The sequence below is a fragment of the Benincasa hispida genome, chromosome 6 (genome assembly GCF_027475165.1).
Source record: "Benincasa hispida cultivar pf3 chromosome 6, pf3_genome.v1.1, whole genome shotgun sequence".
NCBI classification, from domain to species: Eukaryota; Viridiplantae; Streptophyta; class Magnoliopsida; order Cucurbitales; family Cucurbitaceae; genus Benincasa; species Benincasa hispida.
In genome coordinates, this window is record NC_143483.1 from 33,282,630 (window position 1) to 33,307,139 (window position 24,510).

General features: G+C 28.8%; 2 protein-coding genes across 2 annotated transcripts; both read right to left on the bottom strand.

Annotated features, from left to right (window-relative positions):
• Nucleotides 1-6,059: 6,059 nt before the first annotated feature.
• On the bottom strand, nt 6,060-8,027 carry LOC120079601 (cytochrome P450 CYP73A100-like). Its single transcript, XM_039033830.2, has 2 exons — nt 7,052-8,027; nt 6,060-6,958 (listed from the first exon to the last, which is right to left on the bottom strand). Exons 1-2 carry the CDS (start codon nt 7,894-7,896, stop codon nt 6,223-6,225), a joined length of 1,581 nt encoding a protein of 526 aa, XP_038889758.1. The 5' UTR covers nt 7,897-8,027; the 3' UTR covers nt 6,060-6,222.
• A 1,897-nt stretch (nt 8,028-9,924) lies between these two features.
• LOC120079602 (FCS-Like Zinc finger 14-like) lies at nt 9,925-13,390 on the bottom strand. The gene is made up of 2 exons (XM_039033831.2): nt 12,210-13,390; nt 9,925-10,265 (listed from the first exon to the last, which is right to left on the bottom strand). Exons 1-2 carry the CDS (start codon nt 12,752-12,754, stop codon nt 10,106-10,108), a joined length of 705 nt encoding a protein of 234 aa, XP_038889759.1. The 5' UTR covers nt 12,755-13,390; the 3' UTR covers nt 9,925-10,105.
• Between the last annotated feature and the right edge of the window lie 11,120 nt (nt 13,391-24,510).

Consider the following 24,510-nt stretch of genomic DNA (forward strand, 5'->3'; position numbering starts at 1 on the left):
TTTTTGTATTATAAGTGAAAAGTAGAAGTGGTTTTGAGTGGGAACTATTATATTGAAAAGTTCAAAACTTGGAGTTGGTGATGGTTGGTGAAGCCGCCTTTGGTAATTACAAGCAATTCCTTTTGTTCCAATTTTGACCATATTAAGCTTTTCCCTTGACTCAAAGTTAACTTTGTCAATGAGAGAGAGAGCTTTTGTTTTGTGTATGATTGGTTAGCTGTATGGCTGCTTTTACTTTTGACATCTTTCCTTAAGTTATTGTTCCAAAATGGAAGGAAAACATGTGTTTAGTTCATACACTCATGAAAAAGAACAATATTTTTGTTCCTAAATTATAGTTTATGTGTAATGATTTAATTTTAGTGGTTTTGAGGTTCAGTAAAGTGAAAATTATTGTTAGGATTGGATAGAATTTCTCAGCTGATAAATTTATTAGGAAGTAAGTGGGAGTTAACAAGCAATCAATACTAAATTTTTCCACAATAAAAATCAGACACACAACTTTTCCTGATTAGGTTAAAATGTTACAAATTTAAAAGTATATATATCAAATTGTTATAAAATTGAAATTACATGAATTAAATTTGTGACAAACTAAAGTTTAAGAACTAAAATAGTTGCTTTCATGATTGTTTAGGAACAAAGTGTTTTTTAACAATAAAAAAAAGGACTATCGTGAGAGGAAGCATATTTGTGACTGAAAATATTTTTTAATTGAGCTAAACATACTTTTGATAGAGTTGAAAGTACATTTGTGTTTTTAAATTCAATAATATTTGGGGTACCGATTTCAAACTTCTGACATTTCGATCGAGAATTTTTATGTTATGCAAATTAAATTATCTTTCATGCTGGTCGAAAATACTTTCATTTATGTTGATCATCTTTTCGTTAAAATTCAATATATACATACATATATATATACAATAATAGTATAAATATCACAATTTAATTACACAAATCATCTAAAACAAAATTTTTTTAGTACAACATATACATTCAACGCTAAGAGCTATTTTTCTTGTATGGTCAAAAGCTAATTTTACAAAAAAAAAAAAAAAAAAAAAAGTTCAAATAATATATCAAGTGTATTAAATGTATATTACTAATGTATCAAGTGAATCAAACAGTATCAAATGTGCATCAAGTGTATCGGATGTACTTGTACATTTTTTACATTTTTTATTATAATTCATGGGTTGGTTTTTTTTTTTTTTTTTTTTTTTTTTTTTTTTGCTATTTTTACACAATTAAAAGATCTAGACTACGAGTCTAATATTAAAAACTTATTTTGTCCATTTTGCAACTAGCTCAAAAAAAAAAAGTTTGATTAATCTATTTAATAGATTCTTGGTAGTTTTAACCCTACGTTACGTCTTATATAACGAAGTAAATATTCTTCAATGTTTTTCAGATCTATTCAAAATTATTAGTTTAATTTAATAAGCAGCGAAATACACGTGATGAACTAAAGTTTTTTTGTTTAAATTATAACATCAGGAACCTTTCAACTTTGTCTTTTGTTTTAAAAATATCTTTATATTTTTAAATATTACAATATTACCTATTAAACTTTCTTAAATATTTCAAAACTACCCTTAGAATGGATTTTTTTCTTTAGAATTTAAACAAAAAAAAACGAGTTATAGAACTATGTGGCGATGACCTAAAATGATATAGTAATCTAAATTTTCTTTTTAGATTTCTACAACACCATTTCATATCTCAATTTTCGTCCAAAATTCTAAAAAAGTAATTAGTCTAAGGGTACTTTTAAAACATTTGTAAAAGTTCAAAGGTAATATTGTTACGTTTGAAAGTATAAGGTTATTTTTTTAAATAAATGACAAAGTTCAAGAACATTTTTTTTTCTAATTTAACCTATTTCTTTTGTTAATGCCAAAATATGGACGAGAGAACAACAATAAATTTGTTTACAAGGAGTGAATGAGAATCCTGCAAAAAAAAAAAAAAAAAAAAAAAAAAAAAGGGTAAAATTACACATTGATGTGGTGATTGCCACGTCCACTCCAATGCTTAGTCACTAGAAAATCAAATGAAGAAATATTAGACTAAAACACTCAGATTTTACTTACTTTTCAAGAAGCCTCTATGGTCTATTTATGTTGGGTTGTATGTCCTAAAACTCGTAGTTTGTAAACTTTGAACATATTCTATTTTGACAATAAAATTGTTATTGAGATTTATTCAATAAAATGGTATTGAATATGAATTGTACCTTTTAACCATAAATCCAATAAACTAAAAAACTTTGGTTAGAGCATGAATACTTGAACTTCATGTGGAGACATAAAAGTGGATCAAGTTTAAGTATATAGCCAAAATGGTCTATAGTATTGGGATAAGGTTGGGTACCTTAACCTGGGGATATTATGGATGCGACTCACTTTGTATTTGATACAAACGATGTGATCCTGAATTGTTCATGTGGAGACATGCGAGTGGAGGCATCCTATACAATGAGTTTGCATAAGATCGGACCACGAAATAGTCACTTTTACTTTATAATATCGTTTACTAATAAGACTGACTATTTAAATTCGATGACCTAAGTAACTTGATCTTAATCATGAGCTAACTATGAACTCCTGTTTATTCGGGATTATCCTTTAATTTGCATGGGTGAGAGTGGTTCAGCATCGCCGACACAATATACCTTCTGTTTTAGGGGTTAGACCGAGTAGATAGTTGGGGACATAGTTTTGCAAGATGGAATTCATTCCTACCCAATTCTAGGGATAGTAGATAGGTTGTTCTCTTAAGTGCTGACTCCGAGTCTTTAACGAGGAGCCCCACCCTCTCATTAGCTCAAGAGTGACTTAGTTTGGTGGTTGGACCACAAACCAATTGTTCATTAGAGAATCGGTGGGATTTAAGAAGCAAGATGTATTTATAGGGGTAAAAATGTAATTTTGACCCAACTGTAATTATGAACAACCTGTGAAGGATCAACTTATTAATCACAATTAAATCAAGTGGACAAAAATAGATCTACAGTGAGGAGTGTAGTTACTGGCCTTTAGTGGAGTTTTCTAGTAGTTAATGAATGTTGGTTAATTAGGTTAAAAAGTTTAGCCATTTAATCTGTGATGGTTGGAGCTCATGATTTGTAACTCCATTAGGTCTCTCTGCTAGCTGATATCGGACTAAACCTTAGAATAGTGTGATGAGAATTTGAAATGTTCAAATTTAGTTAGGGAATTATAAGTTAATTATATGCAATATAATTGATGTATTTATTTAGTTTAATTGTTGAATTAAACAAATTGAAGAATTGGAAATATTTAAATATGATTGAAATATTATATACATGAATAGGGATTCATGTTCGAAATTGGTGTTGGTTATTAATTTAATATTTGATACTAAATTAATTTTATTAATTAAAGTGTTTAATTAATTATTTAAAACTAATTATTAAAATTATTTTTACTTAAAATTATTTTTAAAAAATAAATTTTATTTAAACTTAATTATTTGAATCAATTTTATTTAAAATTAAAATTCTTTTTTAATTTGAATTTGTGAAATTCAAATTTTAAATGAAAATTAACTAAGTGGAAAGTTCTCAACCTTCTCCACTTTGTTTAAACACCTAATTTCCCACTAATTGCATGAAATATTTGGTGTCAACTCTAGATGAAATGTGATTGCATGAGTTCCCTCTTTAAAATGGAAGAAAAATTAATGGTAAAAGGTTCATGCAATTTCATTATTTGAAGAAGAATTGTTCTCTCAAATATTGTACCCCAAAACACTCTCAAGCTCAAACTTCCCTTCTATTCTATCACAATTTGGATCCTACAATCTGTTCTAAAGTGAAGAATAGCATAAAAGACTCTAGCAGTGGTCCACGAACTGTTCATGATCACATTCAAACAAAAGATCGGTTCAATTTGGAGTTTTTACAAAGGTTATATCTCTAACCCTAATATTAAAGTTATGTGCCTGCATGTTTTAATTCTAAAATTAATGTAGTTAGAGTGCCTAGAATCCTGATTGTTTTCGCATATACGTTATATACTCTTACAAATTTATAAGCTCTCATACCTTAATCCTCTTAGGATTAGGTTTCGGAATCTATCTAGGCGGCTCTTTTAGGATTTTTGGATCGAGTGGATCTAATAGGATAATTTTTGGGTTGATTTGCCGCTGAGGCTAAGGAGCTCAAAATGGGGTCCTACCCATTCCTTTCTCTTTCATTGGTCCAAGTGTTGTGTATAGGATAGTTTATTGGTTGTTCACCACGTTCGCCTCGGTCTAGGTCGAGGGTGAGAGCTCGGAATGGGCTCTAGCCCATTCCTTCCTCTTTCATTGATCCAAGCTATACGAAAAGGATAATTCCTTGGCTGATTCACCAGGCTGGACATTGGCCTAGGCCGAGGTCGAGGAGCTCAGAATGGACTCGAGACCATTCCTTCCTCTTTTCCTAGACCTTCTTTTGGACCTTATATGTTGTTTTAGACTTTAGCAATCCTTCTTGAACTGATTTAATGCTCGTCGAGCTTCTTAGGACAATTTTTCCCTTTGGTCCAAAATTTCATAAAATTGTAATTTAAAGTGGACTAGTGCAAGCACACACAAACTTAATGGTATTCCGAGTATTATATCCCATGAGACTAAAGGCAATTCAATTTTTCTTTAAACAATATTAATAATGCAAATTGATGGTAACTTAGTAAAAAATAGAAGAGATTTGGTATTGTGCAAAGTATTAAATAAATAGTAAATGACAGCAGAGATTTACAGTCAAGTTTCAAGCAACAAACTTTATTCCTTGAGCTATACGCTTGCATCATGTCGATAGTGATCCAATATAGACAAAAAACTTCTCCTATTCAACCTTGTTTGCGTAAGTACCTTTAGGATCCTAGGAACTAGTCCTATATTTCTGTAGTTAGCTAAATCTTAGATCATTTCACACAATTTCTAAGTCTTATAGTGTACCTAATGTCTAAAGCTACATGACAAACCTATGTTTAGGCTTTTAGTCCCCATACATATTCCTTCGTGAATTCTATTTTTATTTTAACCTTATCAACATTAAGACTCCACTAACATTGTAAATTAAGTGGCAAATTCAACTTAACAAGATAACAATAAACTCAATAAAGAAAATGTAAGGTCAACACAACATGATGAATTAGTATTGGCTCAAACCATAAAGTCTTAGGGTATCACATGACTCAATCCCCTTAAAAATTTAGCTCATATCTAAAAAAGAATGAAATAATTTATTTGATTTAAAAACCATGAGTTACAATGTCAAATTTTCAATGAGATGAAAATAAAGAAATGAGAAATAACAAAGAAAAAACTAAATAAATGCTAGAAATTTAGCATATTAAGCTGAGGCCAAGGAGTTCAACATAGGTTCCTTGACCTCCTCTTGGATATATGTGTTGTTTTAGGCTCTATCTATCATTCCTGAATTGATTTAATATTCGTCAAATTTTTTGAGATAATTTTGCCTTTGGTCCAAAATTACCTATGACATCTTTAAATTCGTGGTTGGAAAAAAACTATGGTGAGGTTTTGGTGAATAAACAATTGAGGCGGAAAATTAAAGGAAGTATTAATTGGAAGAACTATATGTACATGTATTTAAATCTTAGTCTATTTGACTTAATTAGGAAATTTTCTAGTATTGCAATAATATGGAAAGTACTTTCATTAGTTTGTGGTAATGTCAATATCACCTTAAAAATAATGAGGGATGCACCAACAATAGAAAATTATTTAATAAAAGCAAAAAATATTTTAAAAAAGACAGTTAAATTCTCTTGTATTAATAGAAATTTTTTCAATTGGAAAACGATCGACAATGATATATCAAAATTATTTGGGAAATGTGTGATGACAAAATCTTGATGGTTAATGCTTTGAATCCTCCATATATAGGAGGAAGCTTGTTGCAAAGGATAAGGGATGGGGTTATGCTATAGAAGAGTTGTGCTCTTGTAGGTTAATAACATTCTTCCATATATACTTGAGTGCAAGAGTGGAAAAAAATATATATGAAAGAATGAAACTTAAAATAACTGAAAAATGATTTATTGTATTAAAGATGAGAATTAAATATTTAGCTATTTTCAAAAGTATAAATTTCTGTTGAGATTGATTTTTATCTCAACATGAGATTAAAAAATAATGTAATTCAATCCAAGAAGAGAGAATTATGGGAAATATGTTGTAGGAAAATTAAGCAGTAATGGGGTCAAAAACAACCGTCGAGTGGTTGGCGATATGCAGACTGAATTGTCCTCCTTTCTCTGTGACATCAATCTTCTCTATCCCATTTGGAGGCTTCATTTCAAACTTTGAAACCAACTTGGCAACAATGAGTGCTAAGATTGGCATTGCTAAAACAATTCCAGGACAACTCCTCCTTCCAACTCCAAATGGTAAGAATCGATAATCCACTTTCCCTGCAGCAACGGCCTCTATTCCACTTTCTTCTTCAAAGAACCTTTCTGGCCTAAACTCCTCTGGATTTTTCCACCACTCGGGGTTGTTTGCTAACCACCAAGCATTCACAACCACCTTGGATTCCTTTGGAATGGTGTACCCTCCAAGCTTTGCCTCTTCCAAGTTCATATGTGGCACCAACAATGGTATTGGAGTGTGCAACCTAAGTGTTTCTTTGATTGTTGCTTGTAAGTATGGCAGTTCATGAAGGTTAGATTCCATCACTTCCTTTCCTTTTAGGACGTTAGCAATCTCCTCTCGAATCTTGTGTTGGATTTCCGGATGATTCACCAACTCAGCTATCGCCCATTCCATCGACCAAAGTGTTGTTTCTATAGCGGCCACATTGATGTTCTCCACAATGTAAATCACATTCTCTTCACTAATTTCACCTTTCAGTTGAGCATCTATGATATGATCCATGGCACAACTTATCTTGTGCTTATCTCCATTGGCAGCCATTATCTTCCTGTTAGACATTAATAAAATCAATCACATTAGTCAATTACACTTCAGCTTGAAATAACAAAAGTGGTCATAATGTAATAGACAACTCTAATACCTTCGTTCCTGAACGTAGTTTTTGTTGAAGAAATCCAATCTCCTACTCTGTAAATCCCTACACTTGTTCAAGTAACCTCGCAAGAAGGGTCTGAGCAATGGAATGAAATCTCCATAGTTGTACTCAAAGCTTTGTGCCAACCGACTTCTTTCTGAGTTGAATCGAGTTGCTTCAATGAACAAAGGATCGTCTTGGGACTCAAACTTTGCATCAAACATCATTCTATACATGATATTGTACAACATCAATTGCAAACGCTTTCTAATAACTATCCCTTCTGATTGAAACTTCTTGTTATTCTTAAGGTCACGAACCACAGAGTCCATCTCATCCTCCCACATGCCACTGTAATTGTGCACAACTTTGTTCGTAAAAAACGGTAAAGTCATGATTCTTCGCATCTTACGCCAATGGTCTCCATAAACCGTAAACACCATATCTTGACCATTTCCAGTGAAGATATCAAACACGACATTTCGAGGGCGAGAGCCAAACTCAACACTTTGAGCATGCAGAACTTGGCTAGCAAGCTCGGCATCAGAGACGACAACGAGGTTCTTGGAACCGAGCTTCAAGAGGAATATGGAGCCAAATTTGTTGCACAAGGAAGCAAGAAGGCGATGGTTGAGATCATTGCCAACTTGGAGCCAATTGCCAAAGATGGGAATGGAGAGAGGGCCAGGAGGAAGCTTGGAGGAGAAGGCCATGGAAGAGATGATATACGTAAGGAGAGGAACAAGGAAGATGGTTACTCCAAAAGCAAGTGGAGACATGGGGAATATGAACTTAGTAACAAGAGAAACAACAAGCATTGAAAAGAGAGAAACGAAGGCATTGGAAGCCATATCTAAATAGAGAAAGATCCAAAGAGAAGCTATTGAGGGATTGAAAGAGGGGGAAATGGTTTATATAGATATGGTTTTGGGGGTAGGAGGCAAATCTATGTGCTTTTTGATAAGAGACTTGGTTGATGAATGGAGTTTGATAAGAGACTATATATAGAAGAAGCCGTTTGAGGTTGGTGGGAGATTAGGTAAAAGCACTTACAAGAGAACTTAAATTATATTTCTTTGTCAACTTTGATCATCTCCAACATGCTTTTCATTATAATATTCGAGAGAAGGAGAGAGGGAAGAACTTTCCTTGACCGTTGTGTGTGAGAGAGAGAGAGGGGTCAAAGCGTTCATGCATTGGTTTTCAAAGCAAAAAAGGGTCTGGTCAAAAATCAACTCCCTATATTTCTTTAGGGTTTGGTTACAATTTTATATGTGGGGTGAGATCTATATTATAAACTAGTATCTTGTTTATACTAATACAAAAATAAATTGCAACATATAAAAACCTTATTGTATACTTAGAACATGTATTAATTTTATTAATCTCGTTTTTAATAAATACAATCTGATTTAGTTTATTATAATATTAAATAAATTGAAGTACACCAACAATCGTTTGTACGTGGTAAAAATTATTATATTAATTAAGGTCAAATGGTATGAAAAACTAGGGGCGAATTAACCTTAGACCCAAGGAGTTTAAGTTCTCCTCAACTTCAATAGGATTCTTTTCAAACATCTATGTACGTGATTTTTTTAAAAAATTATTTTTTATTTTTGTTCGACTATTATATTGACCATGGTAAGACATTTAAATGTAACTTTTAATTTATGTGCATTAAGTCTGAAATTTTTAATTTTGTTTCAAGTATATTTATGAATTTTCAACTTTGTATTTGATAAAATACTAGATTATTAACTATTAGATATTTAAATTTCATTACACAAAAATTCAATCTTTTATCTAATAGATAAATTAATTTATTTAAGAAAAAAATTGCATATTTGAACAATGTATATAACATGAAATTGAAATTAAATTTTACGGTTTATTAGACATTTTTAAATTTCAAGGATCTATAAGACACAAAAATCGAAAATTCATGAATCAAGTAAATGTTTGAATTGACTTTCTAAGTGTTTATTAAAAAAAAATTACACTTAGAAAGTAAATCAAAACACACCTTAAATTTGTAATTTAAATTTTTAGACTCATTTTAATATTTTTGCAAAGCTTTAAACTAACTTCTCCAAACAAAAATTATTGATCCGAAAAATGATATTTAATGAAGATGTACAAAAAAGTTTATTTAAGAATCAATTGGGACGTTTATATAATTAAATTGATGTAACGACAAGGACGTTTACTTTAGTTTAGAATTGGATGGGTTGTTGAGCCGACAGATCGAAAAAACTGTGGGCAGCGAAGTGGGGCCCATTTAGAACTGCCAAAACCATTGATGGAGATGTTTTAATGGGCCGGATCCACGTGCAGATCCGGCCCAAACCAATTGACCCGACATTCGAGTTAAACAGTTTGTCGGGTCAATTTCGACATCGGGATGCACAACTCACCATAATTTGAGAATCCTCGTAGCACTAAACAAAGTTATTAATAGCTCAAAAGTTTCTAATAAATATTCGATTAATAATTGATAATTAGACATAAATTAAATTTTATTTATAATAATATCTTATATTTTTAAATTTATGTTTAATAGATCCGTGATTTTTAAAAATATATAAATATGGTTAAACACCTATTTGAGACGACAATGACAATAACAAGAAAAAAAAAGTAATTTAAAAAAAACAAAATTAAAAATGTTCAAACTTAAAATGAGAGATCATTAACAAAAGTCTCCCCACAAAGCCAAGGGTGAATCATTTTTAAAACATAGAATATGATTTTAAATATTATATTCATAAAAAATATTTTTGGAGGGAAGAAAACATTGCATTTGAAAGTTTGGTATTGTTAGGCATGGACTGCTTAAGTTATTAGAGTTATATCATATCATATCATATCTTATCATATTACCCATAATTCATACATTTTATACCACTAATGAAACAATTATCATACAAACCATCTTATTTGTAATACTTCTTTCTCACAGATATTCATTCCTACAAAGTCTTTACTACCACCAGTTTATTTGATACACTTTACTTTATCAATCAGCTATACTTTTATTTTTATTTTCCATGTGATTACCTAAGCTGCAACCACACCTGAAGCCAAGGCAGGGGGACCAGCCACGGAGCAAGGCGATGCCGAGTAATCCTTCATGACCTTCGATCCACATTTGTCCCTGCAATCGTCGCCTCTGATGTGTTTGTCGCGACACTCAACGCTGCAAAATGCCTTTTCCCCTCTGCATGAATGAAAACAGCAAAGTCATTCTCAAAGGAAAAAGAAGATTCCAAGTTCATGAGAATCTTGGATGAATGCCAACCAAATTGCTAAAGTTTCATATCCAATCACATGTCATCTCATTTCAACCACATGAAAGTACAGGACAAGAACCATCATTTAATACCAAGCTGCTGAAAAATATCTCAGTTAAATCATCACCACCGGTCACGACGTTACATTTACACGGTGATGGTTCAATTAACAAAAGTCAACTGCTATGCAGGATTCAGATCTTTCTACTCCAATTACCAGTATCAATATCATCATAATAACAATTACAAAGTATTTCTGAAAGTCCAACGAGTTTCACAACCATAAGATGAGGAAGATTTTCTCTATAATAAGCCTGATAATTGAAAAGCATAGAAGCCCAAATATGAAACAAACCCGTGCAAGTGACAATAAACAAAGAGGTAGCTTCAAAGTATTAGCCAAGAAAGAGCCAACAATATTGTCCCACGATTAAGTCATATACTATTCAAAGATTAGTATAATGTCCAGACAAGGGAATAATAGCTGTCTGCCGTTGTGTTTGTGTAGCTATAACTTAAAATTAACACTTAAGTTCTCATTAAGAAAGGAAAGAAACAGCTCTACTCTTTAGAGTTGAAGCTTAAAAGAGACAAAATATCTGAAGATGAAAACTAAACTCTTGTCTAACCAAGAATTACATCTGAGAGGCGATCAACATGAAGATAAACTAGTTGAGAATATAAATACATATATATTGTATTGAAAAAAAAATAGTTGAAAATGTTGTTAGATCGAGAGATTTCTCGCTTTGGGCTACCAGTTTGTTGGCCAAAGGTCTAAAGGAAGGGTAATTCATTTTGATCTGCATCGTATCGATAACCATGTAATGGCTGCTTAAAGTGATCCAATTAACACAATTATCTTGGAGTATGTGTAAACTGACCTGAAAATTAATCTTACCCCATCAACTGCAAGTTCTTTATTTCTTATGAGAACAGAACACAGCTTTAAAATAACCATTTTAACTTAACAACTTACCAATACCAAGAAGATGAGAAGTTCTTCTTTATCATGTAAGCTATGTCATCTTTTATAAAACATCGTTGGATTGGAGTCCTTTCTTGAAGTTAGTTCCATGGACGTTTTTTGTATGTCCTAGTATATTTTTTCATTTCTCCCAACGATTGATCAATTTATTACCCAAAAAGGAAAAAAAATGAAACATCCAATAAGGTGAAATGCAGACATAAGAGAAGAATGGTCATATTTGTGCAGATAACAAAGTAATAAGGTGAAATTATGCCATGCCAAGCTGAAGAAACTTTTTGCCAATATTTGATGATAGAATAGATGAATAGAATCACTCAAGCGTCCATCAAGGTCATAAGTTCTAAGGGAGACAGTAACCAAACTTAATCATATCAATCTAGGAAAAAATACAATCATGCTGACAAATATCAAAAACAGGGGCCCGCTCCAAGCCCTTATCGAATCTAAAACAGATTGTGCAATTCAAAAAATGTTTCCACTTTGAAAAGAAAATCCTCGAAAAGATGGAAACAGATGATAAACTTCCAAAATCTGCAACGTGGAGTTCCAAAAGAGCGAATGAGCAAATCAATGAATCACTCATCCAAAAAACTTCACTGAGAAAACAAAACCATCCTTTCTACCTAAATCATCAATTAAACAACCAAGACAACATCAACGAAATCAAAGAATATCATGATTCAACAATATAAGATTCCATTCCAAGTTACCATGACTGAACAGTTTATAGGAATCAAACGAACTGGGTTTGAATTTTTCTTTCCCTCTATATAAAAAATACAAAAACTAATAAGAGTTGATCAAATTGCTTTGCAAATCAGGCAACCAACTAAAACTAAAACCAAGACAAAGGAGAAAAGGGAATAGAACTGAAATTTACCTGTACATAAAGATGTCAAGCCCATGAAGATGCTTGCCGCAGAGATAGCAAGAGCTCAAAAATTCAGCAGCACAAAACCCTCTCTCCGCTACACCAAAACTCATGGGGGAAGTGGAAAAAACCCCAGATCTCACAACATTCGAAGAGTGGCCATTGACCAATTCGAGCTCACCATTAAAGTAAATACGCTTATCAAACAAACGATTACCAAAATGCGAAGTTACGCAAGTGTAACTTTCAGAAAGTTCATCAACGACCTCAGGTAGTACTTCCTTTTCTAGGCTAAAACCACCTCTGAAATTAGCCGCTGGTTTAGCAGAAGAAACGATAGGAATCGAGCAAGACCTAGGAGAAACAACTTTCGAAGACACAAAAGCTTCATGAATTTTGTCGGAATCAGTCATGGCAGCCACTATACCCAACCCAACAACACCCTTTTCGAAATCACGAGGGGATTTCGTTTTATCAGAAGAGAATGAACCAGACAAAGCGGTGAAGAGTGAAATCCCGATGGTGGGTTTTCTTTTTCCGATGAAATTCTCCATTTCTGAAACGAAATTTGATTCAATTCCTCTGTTTTCTTCACTCCAACCCTGAAAATCTTCACAAGAATCAGGTGGATTACAGAGGTGATATCGTCAAACAAGAGAACAAGCTATGGAGGAAGAGAATTGACTCTCGTGAAGTGTAAATGACATTCGGAATCGAGTAAATTGGAAGAATTAGAGCACAGATTGTCAGAAAGAGAGAGAGAAATGGAAAAAACTCCTCCGGAAAATCCTCTGATAATAAGATCCCCGAGGAGTGCGAAAGAAGCAGTAGCACAGAAAGTTTCTTCAAACCCACTAAATTGAAACTTGAAAGATGGGTTGCAGAAACCAAAAAAGCTTCAAAGAGAAAGGAGGGAGGGAGAGAGAAAGAGAGAGAGAGGAACTTTGAGCCCTCTCTGGTCTCTTCTGTAGGCTATGGGTTAGGAGCAGAGGAATATAAACAGTTGAACACAATAATTATTCTCTTCAACAGTCTGCAATAATTTCTGGACTGTCACTTTCTGCTCTTTCCTCCTTTTTTTTTTTTTTTCTTTTTCATTTCTGTTTTTCCTTTAACTTTATTTTAGTTCTTCACTCTCAAAAATATATATAAAGATTTGGGTTGTAAACTTTGTATTGCCCGTGTGAGGCATCGACTAGAAGTTAGCAGAGTGGATTATTATAGTTCATCTCATATTTGAAACACCAAATATAATGGCGGTGTGTATTAAATATTATTTCAAAACTTTTTTTACTATTTTTCCTTCTTTCTTTTCTTTTTTGTTATCGAGTCTACTATTTTCTATCCAAACAAAAATAGTTTACACACCAAATACTTAACTAACTGATTATAACAACTACTTATTTACTTATTATAATAATCAATTCAATGCCCAAATGCCCCTGTAATGGTTGTTGGAGTAATGTGTTTAAGTCTAATATATTGTCTAACATTTCTCTAGTCGATTATTTACTTATCTTTAACCGTTTCTATGAGTGAATGACTATTCGAACAAACTAAAAATCTCAAGAGGTCACTAAATTGCTCCAAGTTAAAGCACGATTCATTTAATTTATTATGGACATAAGCATAGCTAACTCGTTAAACCATTATACATTCTATTAAAATGTTAGAGGTTCTAATCTTATTCATATGTGAAATTATGAGGTGTGGAATTAAGTTTTTTACGATAAAAAATCTTCATTTAAATGACTAAATTTAATTTATATCGTGTGTGACATACATTCATAGATACATACATACATATAAGCAAGAAATGGGGAGAGTCTAGGATGAAGAGGAGAACTTGATTGGGGTGAGGATGAAAACTTTATTATTGAGTCTCACGTTGAAAAGATGATAAGACCTAACAAATTTTCAAACAATATGTGAACTACTTCTCTCACTGTCGATTTATGTTTGAGACGACAATGATGTTTATCCAGTGTGATATCAAAACCAATAAATCTCAAATAATCAATTGAGCTAAAAAAATGAAATCCAACTTAAAATGGTGAACTTAAACAGACAAGATCTTAAGAGGATATGTTGAGAACTTCACATTGTTCAATAGATTTTGACATGAAATCTCTTGTTTATATGTTTCTCCATAGGTTTACTCTCGTCTAATATGACTAGAAGACATTTATTATGTCAAAATCAACATAGCTTAACTGACATAAATAATGTACTCTCAACTTCATCAAAAGTCTAATTCCCCCTTTTTCATATTGTAAAAAGAATAATAATTATTTCTTTTAAAAAAAACTAATATTACTTAACTCTCCAAATATTGGAACTTTAAATCCCTCTCATTTATTTATTATGTTAAATAGATATATTGTTTAGACCTTATTTGGTAATCACTTTGTTTTTTGTTTTTTAAAATTAAGCATATTTCTTTCACTTTCGATTTGCATCTTTTTTAAGAACAATGGTTGAGTTCTTAACCAAATTTCAAAAACAAAAACTACTTTTAAAAAGTTACTTCTTTTAGTTTTCAAAATTTAGCTTTTTTTTTAAACTATTGATAAAAAATAGATAATAAAATAAGAAACTTGAAAGTAGAAGTAGTATTCTTATTTTAAAAAACAAAATAATTACCGAATAGATCTTCAGTATTTGTTTATTTAAAGATATTTAATTTATTGTTAAACTTCAAATATCAAGATGGAATAAACTTTAAAAGTTTGAGTTTGAGATCATTGTGAGCTTTTAACCTTGTTCTTTTTCAGACATGACCCCATCTTTCCAATATTTGCTTTCATGCCCAAAAGTTTTAAGTTATTTCAGGTTCTACCCTAACTCAAAGTATAATTCTTTCTATTGGTGGTTCATAAAGTTCTTGTTAATTGTTATTCTTATCATCATAATTACAAGTGGGCCCTCCCATTTTTGTTTTTTTTTTTAATAGCATCATTGCCACTTAAAGAAACATTTTCACTCATTATTAATAGCATATTTGGCCAGATGGGCTTAGAGCAACTTCTTTTGTTAATTAATTTCTTTGCCCTACTTTTTGGTATAGAAAATGAAGGATTTCTAATATAGAGTTCGTTTGGGAATGTAATTATTAATATTTATTATATTTCCCTCTAAATCTTCAAAATTATCCCTTTTTTTTCTCACTAAAGTTTCAAATTTCCAATATTTATCTCTACAAATTTTATTTATTCTATTTTAGTTTCACTAATTAAAAAAAAAATTATATTTTTAAATTTTCGTCCATGGCAATTTGAATATAATTTACCATATTTGAAAATATATTTTAATGCATCAAAATATGGATAATTCAACTAGTATATAAGTTCGATATTAGAGGTTGAATCTCCCCTTCCACATATTTTCACATATATATATGTGGTATTATTTATTTGAACTTCTTTTTAACGGGACAATTTATCTAATCATACGATTGGTTATTTATTTATATATTCAACTATACTTGAATTAGTCTTATACAAATATTTAATTATTAACATGTGTTTGTCATATCTATTTAGAATTGTTAGAAAAAAAAAATCTTTTGTTTTTTGGAAGTGTATGGGAAGAAAAAAATCATGGTAAACAAACTTGATGCTAAAACATGAAAGCAAATAAACATTTTAGAACTTTGTTTCCAGTTCTTGAAATTTAAATAAAATTTTCTATGTAAATGCTGCTCTTTCTTTCTTAATTTTGTTGTTTTCTTTTAATTTCTCAGTTATTTTCTCTTATTGCGGTAGTGATGAAAGGTTTTTCTGAACAATGTTCTTCTAAGGTGAGCGTAATTTAGGGATAATTAATATGTACTCCTTTTCTTGGAATCGAAATTCAAAATCCTCACATCAAAATAAAATAAAATAAAATAGGATCTAAAATATATATTTTAAAAATTTAAACACCAAAATAAATATGTTGACAGTTTGATGGGTAAAATGAAACAAATTTAAAAGTGAGACTAACCAAAAGGAGACTTGGAGTATAAACATGCTTCAAAACATTTATGAAATAATAAATTTTCATTTTTTGTTTTCAAAATTTAAAAAACGTTTCTAAGAAAATGAGCTAAATTTGGGAAACTACAAACTAAGAAGCGCAGACATAGATACGGATACGATACGACGATACGTTAATTTCTGAAAAATTAAGATAAGGATACGTTGAAATATATATATATATATATATATATATATATATATATATATATATATATATATATATATATATAATGTCTAATTAATGGCTATAATACATATTTTAAGTTAGATTATAATAGATTCAAAAAGAGAGTGAAAACTTGTAAAAAATTCAATAACGTTGAGTGATTGTTGAGTGACTAAAGTAGATGGTAGGAAAGAAGTAGAAGATGAAGATTGATAAATGAAGTTGAGGATGAAAGAGGTGTGAATCATGATTTAAATAGTGAGAGAGAATAGAAGAATAAAGATTTAATTACGTTTCGGGGTTTTTTTTAATTTTTTTATGTTTGATCATTTTTAATTTATTTTGTTTTGGATTGCTCAATTTAAGTGGACTTTTATGTTTGGAAGTAATTTTAAAATGGTTGAAATCACTTTTGTCATTTTCAAAATCACCGTGAAACATGTTTAATTCTTCAAAACTAATTTTGATGATATGAAAATTGTATTTAAAAGTGTAAAATTGAAAATTAAATTAATTTTGAGTAATTAAAATTGTGTTTTCGAGTGATTTTAAAAATGAAAAAAATGATTTTTGATGATTTTAAAATCACTCCTATACATGCACTAAAATAAAATGGGTTGTATGTTAGACTTAAATTTGAAACAAAAAATTGACCCACGTATCCCTTTTACGTATCTGGAAGCAGCAGATACGCGTATCTAAAAATCAAAAATAAAAATAAAAAAATCAGATACTTCAAATCACGTATGTATCTGCCACGTATCTGGACGTATCTGTATCTGATACCAATTTTCTGCACAATTAGAAATATCTGTGCTTCTTAGACTATAAAGCTTCTCTTGTTCTGTTTCTAAACAAGACGTTGGGTTGGAATACAAGATTTAACTAGTTTTTTTAATTTCTTTTTTTTTTGTAATAACAAATATGTATGTTTACACGTCATTTTAATTTTTTTAGTTTTACAATATGTATATTTATATGCTATTTTAACTTATTTCTTAATTTATATTATTCTAATTTTAAAATTTCATATTTTCAATATGAATTATAAAATTTAAATCCTATAATATAGGTATACGTTTTACATATGGAAAATTTGAAGATGTGTGGGGTGGGAAAAGAATTGAACCACTTGTCCTAGGTCGTTAGTACAATCTTTATATCAACTGAGTTGTGTTCATTTTGAATTTAAAATTTTAATTATGGAACAATATAATTAAAAATTTCAAATAAATCTAAGTTAACATTATTTAAGGAAATAACAATGCACATTAAATTTGGACAACATTAAAAAAAAATTAATTTTATTGTTAGTTGAAAATTTTACATCAAGACTTATTTGTAATAGACTACTTAAGCTTTTGATAAATTATTAATACATATTGATGTATTATGTATTTTTATATTATATAACTAAATTATATTTAATTATATAAAGAGAGGGAAAAAAAAACAAGAAACATGATATTATTATTTTTTTTAAAGAAACAAAACAATTATCAAGCATATTTTTCTTCTATTTTTTAAAAATCAAGAAACAAGAAACAAGAAATAAAAATGTTATCAAATAGGGCCTACATGTTCAACAAACTTATTTATCTACTAAATTATAGATTAATTCTCTATATCTTTTTAAATTTGAGTCTATTTGATCCATGAACTTTTAAAATTATAAATTTAGTCCTTGAATTTTTATTTTTATTTTTAAATTCACATATCTACTAGATATAAAATTATAAGTTTAGGGTTTTATTAAGCATATAATTCAATTTTATATCTAATAAGCTAATTAATTTTAAAAACTTTAAATTTATCAAGGATCTGTTAGACAAAAAATTGAAATTTCAATGGCATGTTGAACTTAAAAATAAAAGTTTAAAGATTTATTTGATATTTTTAAAAAGTTTAACAACCAAATAGATATCAACTTTAGAGTTGATGGATTAAATTTATAATTTAACTTTAGCGGCACTTGCAAGAATAACTATATATATATATAATATTTTTAAAATTATAAATTTAGCAATGGTTTTTCAACATTTACAAATATAGCAAAAAAACATTGAAGCGGATTTATATTTAGTATATTAGTTGATTAATCTACCAAATATAAAGTATATAAATTATACATGAAATGTTATAGTTTAAATAAAATTTGAATGATCGAGTGTAATTTATACTATCAATACACATCTATACAATACTTAAAATGAATTTAGATCATGAGTGATATACTTTGATACGTTAAAAATGTACATGAAATGAATTTTTAATGATTACCAATATATTATAAATACATCTATATTGTAGTTTAAATAAAATTTGAATTGAGTGTTGGTAAACTACTTATACCCCCAAATACGTGGTATTGCATTTTGAACTGATATACTATTGATACACTAATGATCTACATGCAATTCATTTTCAATTAGTACTAATATAATAATATACAATTGAGTGATATATTTTAAGTATCCTTCTAAATGATATAATTCATATTGGTATATCAACAATGTCATTGATATGTTTTTTCCCTCTTTAAATCAAGTATATCAATCAATTAATATAAAAAAAAATTGAAATATTTGTTATACAATTGATATACCAAATTAAATATAACTTATATATCATTAAAATTATATGGAAGATTTGAAAATAAAATAGATTAACTAATATAATTTATATTTGGAAATCATTTGACAAAATTAATGCATTTAACATATACCATTAACATCAAAATTGAACTATTCGGATGGAAATAACTCTATATCAAAACGAAAAAAATTAAAAATAATATTTACCAGATCGAATAAACAACGTAAACCCTGACACAATTAAAAGTCGTGATATATCAATTATAGAAATGATATTCTTTAAATAAGATATATCGATTGATTGATATATCAAATCAAATTTCATCAAATTTAAAGTATATTAATTGATTCATATAACAAAATATAAAATATATCATATTTACCTATTGATATATAAATGAGGGTAAAATTATAATAATACAAAAATCGCAAAACAGTTTTTTTTTTTTTTTTTTTGCTATATTTGTAATTTTAAAAAAACCATTGTTATGTTTGAAAATACCTTTATATTTTTTTCTACCCATGAAAATTTTCCTAAACACAACAAAAGAATGAAATTGATCAAATGTCTCTATATTTGTGTGTAAAATACTTCCTCTCTCCTCTTTACTAACTTAACATATCTACAATTGCAATAATCAATAAAATGCACATTTCACATGTATCTCATGAATATTTATTTTTCAAGATGATACCAAAAAATATACTAATTTTTGTTGATTTCAACGGTAAATTTATAATAATCTAAACATCACCTTGTAAAACAATAAAATCTAGCATTGATGTCATGTGCTAAGCTACTGATACTCGAACGATCAAGTTAGTAACAATATTGAGAGCCAGGGAGAACTTGTAGTATTTTAATATACCCCAAATATCTCGAACCTTCCTCATTATATAGAAAAATGATTTCATAATGGTCACTTGACTAATCAGTCTCTCAAATAATTGATTTATTTGTTGCTAATTTAGCTTAACCGTTATGAAGCAAAGAATCCGAGCTAAGAAGTTGTGTTTAAACACTTAAACATATCCGAAGAATCCGAGCTAAGAAGTTTTGTTTAAACACTTAAGCATATCTTATTCATTATGGTCGACCCTATGAATTGACCTTCATAGTGCTTATTGATTCTTTGGTCCATCTCGTGAGTTGATCTTTTTAGCTCTTATAGTTAATCTTATGGGTTGGTCTCTATATTCAGTCAATTAACTTAAACTCTTGAAATGATCTATTGAGTCATCCTTGTAAAACCAGATACTTAGTTATATTTTTTACTCTTAACACTTTTCTTATAAAAACATTGGAGTAAGTACATCTCATCAATTATCTCAATAAATAAATATGTATGTAGGTATTAAACATTTTTTTAAATTGATGATAGGAATATATTTGGGTAAAATATAATTTTAGGACTTAATTATATTTGAATTTATTTTCTATTTGATCATTGGAGAATGAAAATTATATACATTTGATCCTTAAAATTTTAAAAATGATATGTTTGGTTCTCAAATTTGAAATTTACATTTTAATTGGTTCCTAAGTTTGTTATTAGTTTTTAGGGTAAATATCAATCTATACCCCTAAACTTTAGGGATTGTATCAATTTAAACTCTACTAAGAATTGTACTAATTTAAACCTTTATCTTTAGGTTATATCAATTTAAACCTTGAAGTTTGGGACCTTGTATCTATTTAAACCTCAAATTAATAAGTATATCAATTTAAACCTTGAACTTTCATAAGTGTTTCAATATAAACCCTGAATTTTCATAAGTTTATCAATTTAAACCCTGAACATTCATAGGTGTATCTAAATAAAACGTAATGGAGGATTTAAGTTGATACAATTATGAAAGTTTAGGGTTTAAATTAATAAATTTGCCCTAGTTTTTAATTAATCGTGGAGTAAAAATAAAACGAATTTTTTTAAAAAAAAAAAATCTTACACACTGTGCACTAAAATCTTACGCAGGAAAATATAAAGATCATCGAAGTTTACTTATCATATATCCTAACTATCACTTAGATTATTTTGCTCAAGTTCAATGATAAATAAATAAATAAATATGTATCTACTCAATATTCATGTAGAAACTAATTTCAAACTTCTATGACCAATTTGAAGTCAATTTGAAATTAAATCCAAACTTCATTGACTAAACACATGTGGTTTTTAAAATTTCAAGTACTAAAATAAAAACTAAAATCAAATCATTTGGATCAAAAGTATTTTTTTTTAGTATAAGATAGACCAAAATATTTGATTAAAATATACTATAATTATTTGAAAACACACACCGATATGCCCCTAACTAACCATTGACATAATTACCCAATATATGTATATATTTAAATACAAAATCTAATTAAAAAAAATAGAACTAACCAAATCATATCTACTAAAAACTAGCCAAATACAGTTTAATAATCTAAAACTAACTAAATAAAAAACGACCCAAAATCATTGGCAAACAATATTCATTTAAATGAAATCGATTTTAATTCTAAAAATAAATATTTAAAATAATATCTCACAAGACAATATCTTAAAAGATACAACTTTTAAAATTTAGAAATATAATTACACATTAGTTCATTGAAACTTGAAAAGTGGGTTAGTTTCCAAATTTTTAATGATAATAACTAAAATTCAGACATTAAAAATAAATATATACCTTATATTTAAGGTCATTATCGGATGAAAATACAATATCAATCAAATTAAATACTTGTTGGACTAGGTCACACAAATACCTTGAAAATAATTGGCAAACCCTCGGAAATAATTTTTCCATCTTTGTTTAATTATAGATATTCATAGAAGAATTTCCTTTGAAAATTCATAAAGATAGAAGATACATTTACATGGATTGAAAGTAAAAAAAATTAATCCCACAACTTAAATGAGCAAATACATTGTAATCAGAAAGAGCGATGAACTTTGAATTAAGTCTATACTTAAATTTCCTGCTCTAATTGCTTCCATAACAAAATCTCGGTGATTAGGATTTTCTACACTCTCTTTATGCCCTAATCGTATTCTTGTTATTTTTCCAATCACATAAACCTTTATAGCTTCATTGAAGAGTTCAATAATAGTACTGGGTCATCAATCTAAAAGTTAGGCATGCAAATTAGACTATTAGATAGTTCGAAGACAGATTTGGAAGAAGCCATCAAACAGATACATAACAATTGAAAATTTTAAAAAATTTTCAAAGAATTTTTTAAAATAGATATTTTCCAAAACTACCTTCTCATTTTAGACCTTTCCTACAATTTCTCTAATTTAAATCTTCCATCCCAAGGTAAAAGCAAGGTATCAATTACCACTAAACTATAAATCACACTTATTTTAGCAAAGTCTAAAAGTGTTAGAAATTAAATTGAAATCTACACAAAAAAAAAAAAAAAAAAAAAAACCTAAGTTATACTAGGGGTTCTCAAATGACCCGAACAACATAGACTACCCAACTTAAATTGTAAGGGTTGGGTTGGGTTGGTTTTAATTTTTGGATTGGGTTTGGTTGGATGTTTCTTTTTTTTTTTCCAGATTGACTTGGATTCGGGTTATACTTTTAAAAATTCGGGTTGACCCAACTCAAACTTTATATATATATTGAAACTCATATATAATTTTATGATATTTGTATGGAGTTTGTAATAGATATCTTGAATTTTGATATTTAACATTTAATTTTTATGAAAGTTTAATTATTAGTATGTGTTGTACACAAATTTAAGTATTTTAAGTCAATAAAAAATAAAAATAAATACTCGACAACCCAACTCAACCCAAATTTTAAAGGTTGGTTTGAGTTGGAGACTCTATTTGGGTTAGCCAATCCGATCAACCCAAATTTTTGGATTGATCAAAAAAATCCCCTCAACCCAATCCATGACACCCTAAGCTATACTTGGTATTAAAAAAAAAAAAAAAAAAGGCAAAAGGTGTATTTTACTCCCAATATTATTGTATAAAGTATTTTTAAAAACCAATTGCTTCATCTAGTAAATGTATAATAAACCCAATTAAAAAAAAATAATTAAAATATGAGACAATTATATTTATTTTAAGAAATAGGGTAGGGATGAGGATTAAAATTTTGAATAGAAAATAAGATGGAAATGCATCTTTTGAACCCTTTCAGCAATCCTCATAGTCATAGAGATATGTCAATATATTGTGTTATAAATACAAAATCCAACTAGGTTTGAAAATGATTTAAAGTCAATGGTTTGTTTTTAATTTAAGAAAAAAAATTAAATTTAGGGTATAAGGTTTTGGCAAACAACTAATTCCCAACATCCCCATAAAGCTAAAAGTAGAGGGAATAAAATAATAAAAGTTTGTGGTCAATAATTCACACATTTCCTTATCATCAATAAATTATTGAACAAAGAAAAATCAGATCATATATATAAAGAGAAAAATCTATGAAACTTTTCATTTTAATATTTAAATCAATGGCAAAAGCTAACCAATATTAAAGGCAGTGAATGGAAAAATAAAATAAAGAGAAAAGACAAAGTTTGTGGTGAATAATTCACATTACTTTGTCATCTATAAATTATTCAACAACAAAAAAATCAGATCATATAAAAGAGAAAAATCTTTTGGATCTGGTATTTTCTTCTCTTTCTATTCTACACTTATTTCTCTCTGTTAGTTTTTTTAGTTACATGCATTGTTTAGAATGAGAATTATATTTATTACCTACCTTTTTTTTTTTATTTTTCAAAATTTAATTTGATTTTTTTAACTATGGATAAAAAGTAGATGATAAAAGAAGAAAATTTGAGATCGACCTAGTATTTGTAGGTTTAATTTTTAAAAACAAAAATTCATAAGCCAAATCGATACCAAATTCAGCCTTTGGCTTTCCAAAATTAGGCTTGTAAACTATATGGGTAGTTATAAGTTTATTTGTTTTATTATCCAATTTTTACAAATACTTTAAAAATCTAAGCCAAATGTTGAAAATTAAAATAAAATAACTCTTAAAATTTTATTTTTGCTATTTTGAATTTAACTGGAAGTTTTCTTTAAGAAAAGTGAAAACTATAATAAAGAAAGGAAAAAAAATCATGGTAAGAGGATAAATTTCAAAAATAAAAAACTAAAAACTAAGGTTGTTTGATAACCATTTCGTTTTTTATTTTTTATTTTTTAAAATTAAGCCTATAAATACATCTTCCACCTCTAAATCTTGATATCTATTTTTAACTCATACTTTCAAAAACCAAGTCAAAATTTGAAAAAAGAAAAGTAGTTTTTATTATTTATTTTTTTTTTTGAATTTGGCTAAAAATATAACTCTTCCATTTAAGATTGATACAAATCATGATAAGAAAATGAAATAAAATAGGTTTCATTTTCAAAAACCAAAAATAAAAAACGAAATGTGTACTAGACGGAACTTAAATAAGTTTTGGAAAAGTGTTTTTAAAACAAACAACCAGAAAAAAAAAATACAATGTGTGTTATTTTTATGAATTTGAAGAAATTGGAGAAGAAGAAGAAAGT

Excerpts from the sequence above, each read along its gene's own strand:
- LOC120079601 (XM_039033830.2), bottom strand. The coding sequence starts at position 7,896 with ATGGCTTCCAATGCCTTCGTTTCTCTCTTTTCAATGCTTGTTGTTTCT. Across the intron at positions 6,959-7,051 it reads AACTACGTTCAGGAACGAAG|GAAGATAATGGCTGCCAATG; the intron begins GTATTAGAGTTG and ends AATGTCTAACAG.
- LOC120079602 (XM_039033831.2), bottom strand. The coding sequence starts at position 12,754 with ATGGAGAATTTCATCGGAAAAAGAAAACCCACCATCGGGATTTCACTC. Across the intron at positions 10,266-12,209 it reads CTTGACATCTTTATGTACAG|AGGGGAAAAGGCATTTTGCA; the intron begins GTAAATTTCAGT and ends TCATTCATGCAG.